Source organism: Gouania willdenowi, chromosome 1 (genome assembly GCF_900634775.1).
Source record: "Gouania willdenowi chromosome 1, fGouWil2.1, whole genome shotgun sequence".
In the NCBI taxonomy this organism is placed as follows: Eukaryota; Metazoa; Chordata; class Actinopteri; order Blenniiformes; family Gobiesocidae; genus Gouania; species Gouania willdenowi.
The window spans coordinates 11,132,723-11,140,845 of NC_041044.1; the positions used below are offsets into that span (position 1 = coordinate 11,132,723).

Sequence of the window (8,123 nt, forward strand, 5' to 3'; positions counted from 1 at the left end):
CTAGACCAGGGGCGTAACACAGCAGTTTTGAAAAGTTTGAGTTAATATAGTAGTGAATCTATAGCTTCATACTTTTCTGGCATTGAAAAAACAGATAAATACTAATTTAACAAGAAGTATAAAGGTTGAGATAATGCCATGGTTCAGATATTTCTTGTTCCCTAAGAAGCTGAAAGTTATGTGTTTACGCCCACACTCGTACTGGTCCTTCACACTCCAGGACAACCCACATAATTCTTGACCCTCCCTTCCTTCCTCCCTCGATATTCCAGCAGCAAACGCCCATGGTGGATTTTAGAGACCAAAGCAAAGGAACTGCCTGATCATCAGCTTTGAACACGCGCATGCATGCACACCCACACGTGCACATGCATCTACAAAAAGCTAAAGTACCTTATGTTTCCTCAGAATTCTCTGGCTGTATCACTACCAACATTACACAGTGATCACAGTGAGTCTATTAGAGAAACCACATCAGAGTCACACTCTGCAGGGAAGCCAAGGAAGGATGCAGGCTCCTGGATGGCCAATCACACTTTTGATGGGTCACTTCTTTGGCTCAGGTGAGTAAACATGGAAACTGCTGATGTTGAACTAATAATTCACACAATATTTTCTGGAATGACTATAAGGCTCTGGGTTTTAGGTCTACATGTTAATAATTGGACAACTCAATCAAATAGCATTAATGATATGAAGACATAATGACTGAAGAGGTAAAAATCAGGAAGTTTATCCCATACAACTCAGAAAAAAACTACTGGTACATATGAGTTATATTTATTTAAGATTTACCTAAGACTTAAAAAGCTGGTGGTTGGAACCAAATCAACACAAAAACTGCAGAAAAGTTTATTCTCCCTAAGATCTTCAAATCAGAAAACTATTCTGATTTTTTTAATGACAGTTTTGGTTCAGACATGATGATACTCTGAACAATCTCCTAGATGTTAAAAGAAATACATCTTTATCCCAGTTGGTTATTTGCTAAACAGTAGCGTTAGATTTATTATCATTTCATCTTATTAAGCTTTCAGGAGGAAAAAAACATACATTTTATGCAATACATGTGCTGTATTTAAAATTGTCTCACTGTTAATTCATGATGGCATCTATCCTCTATATAAGCTTGCTCCAGGTTGTGAGACTATGTTTTCCCACTTTGGTCATTAGCATTAGGTTGTGTATATCCTCAACTCATTGTTAGTTCATCACTTGTTGCATGTCATCACAGTGCCTGGCAATCAAAGTCACACACTTTATATGAGTGTACTTCAAAATCTAATCAGTCCCCTCAAGCAATTAAGAAAATGTTTTCAGTGAAATCTGGCTGTAATATGTCCTAGGATTTTGTAATATATTACTAAGGTCAAGGTTAGCATTTTTACTCAGATATAAAAACTTGCCAGATAGATTTCAGTCGTGATAAGCTCAATTAAACTTGACATCATGCAAGCTCATTTATTTAGGGAAGAGTAAAATAAGATGAATCAGATGATCTAGTCCCGATGATAAGGTTATGCAACAGACCTCAAATTCTCTTTTGATAAAATAATTGGTATAATTTGTTTGGTGATTGACTCACTGTTTACAGCAGATCTCTCAGCCCTCCAACTTTACAGGTCATCATGGGAAAGATTTACTGAGTTGTGACAGATGGTGTGCCCACTGAAAATGAGATCATCTGATAGGCAGGAGAATGACCTCAGAATTCATTGGAACAATGGTCAATTGAAAAGAGGAGTGAGTTCTTCTGACTTGGGCAGGGTGTCCTTCCTTCCTTAAAGGAACACACTGGGTGTATTCAGTACACGATGAAACAATGGTTAACAAAAATCAGCTGAAAGGAATATTATCTCACAAGATGGCACAATTAAACTGGCCTTTGCCTGTATTGTGTAAAATTGGGGGAAATGACTCCCATGTTTCTCTATATGCACCACTATAGACATGAAGGGAGACATTTTTTCTCCTTGTAAACAAACTATGGAAATCATTTACATAGTCCAAGCAAACCCATACATTAGCAATGCAAAAGAAAAATACCAAACTTTTTTGGTAGCCGATGAATCACACCCATGTCTAGCTTTTTATTACAGGAGGTAGATTGAAACATAAAGATACTTTTCTAAAAAGCTGAATATTACAGATTAACAGTAAGGGTGTCTTTGGGGTAGTACTCTGGTTTTCAAAAAGAAAGTAGCATAAATTATGTAATTATTCATGAAAAGCCCTTCTAAAAATGATTATATTATTATTATCATCATCATCATAAATATTTTCCATGTGTACTCTGCTTTGTTCCCTGTGTTTTAGTTTGGACATATTTTACCACCCAAAGGACCCACAAGTCACTGAATCATTTGTAATTGTCCTGACCCCCCCCCCCCCCCCCCCCCCCCCCCCCACCCCCCACCCACACACACACACACATACACTTTAATACAGAAGAAAGAAAATAAAAATGGTTACTTAAACGTTTAATGTGAATTTTTATAAATGCACTAGATAACCAATTATATTGATGTTATGAAATAACTTTCATATGTTAATCTGAATCATCTTTTCTCTCCATCCGGGGTTGTGAGGTTTTCTAAGAACTGAGCCCAACTCAGACTTTATTACAAACTTAAAGACAACTCATCCCAAACATGCCAATTTTGCTGTATAAACTGAGAAACACGAGTGAATTTGACATCCATGTGTTTTTATCAAGGGGGGAAAACTGCGTACAGTAACCCAAAACAGGCTCTAGGGGAACATGCAAATAAGAACTGGTTCTCAGTCATTTATCTGCTGAAAAAAAGTTAAAACCGACAAATAAAATGCAAACCGCTAAGCACTTCATATTGTCCCTCTAAAAAATTTTAATCAAATACTTATATTTTTTAAATAAAGCTAAAAATTCACATTATGTTCTACCAAAAAGCAAACGGAAAGTGTAATCCAACTGCCCAGAGGCTGATTTGAAAGTTTAACTGAGAATACCCCCTTGGAGAATGACTGTGTTTACTTGACTAAGTACTTTATTGTGTCCCACTTCCTTTCTATTTCTCTGACCACTCCTATGACCTCAGCCACCTTATTCCCAGTTTCCATTTTTATACATGCTGCACATATACCATCCCAAATTTCAACTCCTTTCCTAACAACCCACAAATCTTTACCTGCTCCTTCTGCCAGCATCCCATCCTCTATCCTTCCATACAGCAGCAACTCTGCAGAGCCAAGAGAAAATGCAAGCTGTTCATTGACAATATCTCCCTCGGCCATGGTGATCAGGTATGTTAATGGTAGTTTTTGGGATGATGCAACCACTCAAATAGAAAAATAAAAAGAAATTCTGTAAAGCTTCAATTTTATTCATTGTGTTTAGAGATGGACTTTCGAAGTGATATAATAGTGGTAAATATTTACATCTTATGTTGATGGTATCATGTAAAATGTACATATAACCCTATGTCTAATAATCATTCAAGGGATCCCAAGGCTTTCTTTGCAACCATACTGTAAAAATATATTCAAATATTAAAGGGCTTACAGTGGATTTTGTCTTGCTTGATTTTCTCTAAATACATCATTCTTCTTTTTGTCCATTGTCTTGTAGGTTAAATCAAATAATTAATCTAAATGATGTGATTGAGTGTGTAAAATGTGTTTTTTCTCACTCTGAAAGACTTGCAACAAGTCCAGAAACGTGTCCATTTCTTTTCATTTATTTTGAAGGTTTGGAGATCCACTAACAGCTAACTGCTCATTATCTGGGGTGGGCTTTCCTCTTCTAGGCTGGGAAGTTCCAATGGTAATGAAAACTCACATTTATTAATGACTTTATATGGCTTGAATGAAAAAACATGACAATTATCAAGTGAAAGATAAAGGTGTTGCCAAATGAACTGTTTGAGTGAAGCATACAGTAGGCAGTTCTGAATACATATGAAGAGTTACTCGTACATTCAGCTTACAATACACATTAGCCTACATTTGAGTGTCATTCTAGTGGTAAGTTGATACAAATAAATTCTTGAATGACCTTTTTCTTCATTGTTGAAAACATTGGTCAGAAACAAGTACTGGTGGGATGAGCTACGGAGGACAATAGTGTATTTACGCTTGGCAAATGTATTTATTAAAATCTTTCATTTACAGGAAAATTTTGTATTGCACACTTAAATTGCCATAACTTGCAGCTTTTTATTTTTTTACTTTTCACACTGCAGGCAGCTCCTCAACCCACAATGAATATATTTCTGGTTTGGAGTGTTGACAAGATTGATAAGTGGAACATCAAACCAACCTGCTATGCCTTATCTGAACAGGGTGGGAAGTGTGACATTGAGTTACCTGTGATAGTATACAGTAAGTTAACCTTATGCTGTATATTGTAATGGGCATTGAGTATTTCCTACTCCTGATTCTTCAGTCTGTCTCTACAGAGCCTCCACTCAGAGTGTCCATCAGCTTTAGTGATGATGGGGGAATGATGATTGATGGTGATCAATACATTCTGCAGTGCACAGTTCATGATGTGGCACCTGTTGAAAAACTCATTGTGATCTACTACAGAGAGCAGATGATACTGGGACAACGAAAGTCCAACAACACCAGAAAGTCTTCAGTAACAGAGGTTTTCACTTTAGACATCCAACCAAGTAAAGATGATGATAAAGCTCAGTACTGGTGTGAAGCTAGGCTAGAGCTTGGACCTGAAGGACCACAGCCTCCTCCAGTCATGGCATCCCAAAAGCTCACTGCCAAAGTTCTATGTCAGTAAATCCAATAATGTCTTCAATGCATTTTCTTACACTGAAGTTTGCTGCTCACACTGGTGTATTTTACTTCATTAGATGGCCCACATTTGATTTGTCCAAGAAAGCTGCAGGTGAAAGAGGGTGAGGGTCTGAAGTGTGAGGTGATGGGAAATCCTCATCCTCAGGTGACATGGATCAGAGATGGACAGGTGGTTGACCTTCCTGCTCACTCACAAATAGAACATGCTGGGAAATACACAGCCTGGACTAAAGGACTGTTTGGAGAAAAGAACTTCACAGTGGACGTTGAGATCATTGTGAACAGTGGTAAGTTTGTGTCACATTAATACCAGAATATTGTTTTCAGAATATTTTCTATTTAGAAATCAGAACTCTTTAGTCACAGAATCTCATGTCTTAAATGTACACTGAACAAAAAAATAAACGCACAACGTAAATTTAAATTATATATATTTTTTTTTATCAATTTGGAAGTATTTTAACAGAACAATTGTTTTATTCTTATACAATTTACTGTGCACAATCCATGAGTAATCACAGCCTAAACGCACCAGCAGTCAGTTGGTAGAGTTCACAGTACTTGGTACCAAGTATGTTCACGATTGGGATGACGTAAAGCGGTACATCTCTGGCGCATAAAGTTAACCAGATTGTCAATAGTGGCCTGTGGAATGTTGTCCCATTCCTCCTGCAAGCTTGAGCTTGTTTCCTGGAACCGCAACACGTTGTCTGACTCGCTGATCCAGAACATCCCAAAGTTCTTCACGACAATTCACAGTGCTGCCAGTCTCTCTGAATCAACTTCTCAACCACGCTGCTTGACCAACTCTGTGTTATGCTCTATGCCAGTGGTTCCCAAATGGTGTGCCGTGGGATTTTGTGACAACTATACATCATTTTATTGCAATATACAACTACACAAAAATATATATATTTTTAATTTACAACTTTGTAATAAACTAATTTCATAATACAGAGGCAAACTCTTTACCTACATTTATATTTCATTAATAAATATTTCGTGAGTAATATAATTGTCTTTGTCACATTTTATTTGGCATTAGTAAATAATTATGCACATTTACAGATATTGTACATGATATGAGTGATAATACGTCTTATAAAGGCTATTTTGCACAATAGGTGCGTCTTCATATTTTTACTTGTCCTTTGGTGTGCCTTGGGCACAAAAAGTTTGGGAACCACTGCTCTATGCAACTCAGAGTTGGAACATTCAATGAGTGTATAGTCTCGCAGGGCGTGGTCAATGGGAAGTGGGTCACTAGAATTGAGCAAAACAAATCATTCAGTACATCAATAAAACACTTATTTGTGAGCATATTTAACTATAGATCAATTTAACTCAGCATTTTGGGTTTGTGCGTTTATATTTTTGTTCAGTATACAATTATCTTCACCCATCCTCTGACTCAAGTTTAATCTTCTGTCAAAATAAAGTTGTCTTTTTATTTCCCCTTAGGAAAAACAAACATCCACAATGGACATTTCTCAATCACACTTTTGCTCATTCAGATCTTTACCCAACTGTAAACCAACAGTTTTGAGCAGTCGTTTTAGAGGAACAACTCCTGTCATCAAGGTGGACTCACTACAATGTAATTTCTACATCTCTTGTGAATTTCAATCTTTTGGAGGGTTTTCTTAGCGTAAACCACATGTTTTTCCAAAAATAAATAAATACATAAATAAACAGTTAACTGATAAGTTGCATGGCCTCTTCAGAAAAATTCCATTTGTTCTTGGACAATTATAATTGTATTTAAATTTTTCTGTCTTTGCCACAATAATTCTAATTTATCTCAATTCAACTTTATATATAGTGCCAATTACAACAATAGCCATCTCATAGTGCTTATCAAAATATAAAATTCTTAAGAAAACAACAATTCCACATGAACATTCATCAGCTACAGTAGAAAGAGAAAAAAACTCTTTTTAACGGGAAGAAATCTCCAGCAGAACCAGGCTCAGAGATGGCATCCATTTGCCTCGACTGGTTGGGGTTAGTTGACTGAAAGAGGAGAACAGAATAGAGAGAAAAAATATCAGTTTCCCAGACTAGTTGAGTGAACAATGTTGTGCTAGTTACTGAAAAAAAGTAACTAGTTACCGTTACTAGCTACTTTAATATAATAATCCACTGTTGATCAACTGTGCCCCTGTATTAACATTGTTTTGGATAAAAGCTTCTGATAAATGAAATGTTATTGTATCCAATCCTACAGTTTCTAATCATTTACATTCACTGTACTAAACTCTGCTCAGTATTAGTCTTTACAAACACCAATCTGACTGAAACACTAAGAATTCTTTCAATGCCAGTTTATTTACCTGAGACCAGCAGAAACTGAAAATGTTACAAGTAATTGTGAAATAAATAACACAAAACAACCTGAATATTATTCAAAATCAAAGATCAGAATTAAAGTGGCTTCAGCGTCATAAAACGGTTGTGTTTTGCCTTAGAATGTTCCCTTACAGCTCAAGTACAAAAACTAGCATAATGTTCAACATAAACACAAAAAACCTTCTAAAATAAATGAAAGCAATCTTAATTAACATTAGGAATACATTTTTTACCAACTCTGCTTTATAAAAACTGCTATAAAACAGCCATAAATGATGTGCATATAAAGCACAAAACAGCTGCTCCAAAATTAAAACAGTAAATTTTCAGCCTTAGCCCAGTAATATAAAGTAAGCTGTGCACATTCTGCTGTTGAAAATGCTAAGAAAAATAAATGTGACTCGCCATGATTGGCGCACGTGATATAAACATAAACACTGCTGACAATTCTTCTGTTTTACAGTGGTTGGCACGGCGTCCCGCAAAAATATTTAGCGCCACTGTAAACAGGAAGTACACTGTAGCTAGCAAAGTAACGGACAAACGCACCATATTGTAATGATAACAGCGTTATTTTTTTAAAAAAATATTGCGTTACAGTACTAGTTACTGTTAAAAGTAACATTGGGGCGGTAACACGTTACAAGTAATGCGTTGCCGCCCAACACTGGCCGTGAACCACAGATCAGGAACTGCCAGCTCCAGCATCAAGACACTTGAAACAGAAGAGAGAGAGAGAAGGGCGAGGAGAAAGCACAAGCTGCAGAAAAACATGATACAGTATCAGCTGGTCTGCCTGCATGGAAACACCTGGGGACTCATGTACAAAGATTCGCGTGAAAAATGGTGTGAAAAAAGAGTACGTCTCAATCTATAGATTAAATCTGTGCGTAGGACTGGATTCATGCACCTATCTTTTGAACATCTAAATCAGCGTGGATGGGGGCGCACATATGTCCACGCCACCATTTACATATGCAAAT

General features: G+C 36.6%; 1 protein-coding gene across 1 annotated transcript; it reads left to right on the top strand.

The window, feature by feature from the left end:
• Positions 1 to 287: 287 nt before the first annotated feature.
• LOC114467852 (hemicentin-1-like) lies at positions 288 to 6,822 on the top strand. Its single transcript, XM_028454328.1, has 7 exons — positions 288 to 563; positions 3,078 to 3,282; positions 3,727 to 3,802; positions 4,221 to 4,359; positions 4,437 to 4,766; positions 4,848 to 5,078; positions 6,253 to 6,822. The coding sequence occupies exons 1-7, from the start codon at positions 509 to 511 to the stop codon at positions 6,321 to 6,323; spliced, it is 1,107 nt and encodes a 368-aa protein (XP_028310129.1). The 5' UTR covers positions 288 to 508; the 3' UTR covers positions 6,324 to 6,822.
• Positions 6,823 to 8,123: the final 1,301 nt, after the last annotated feature.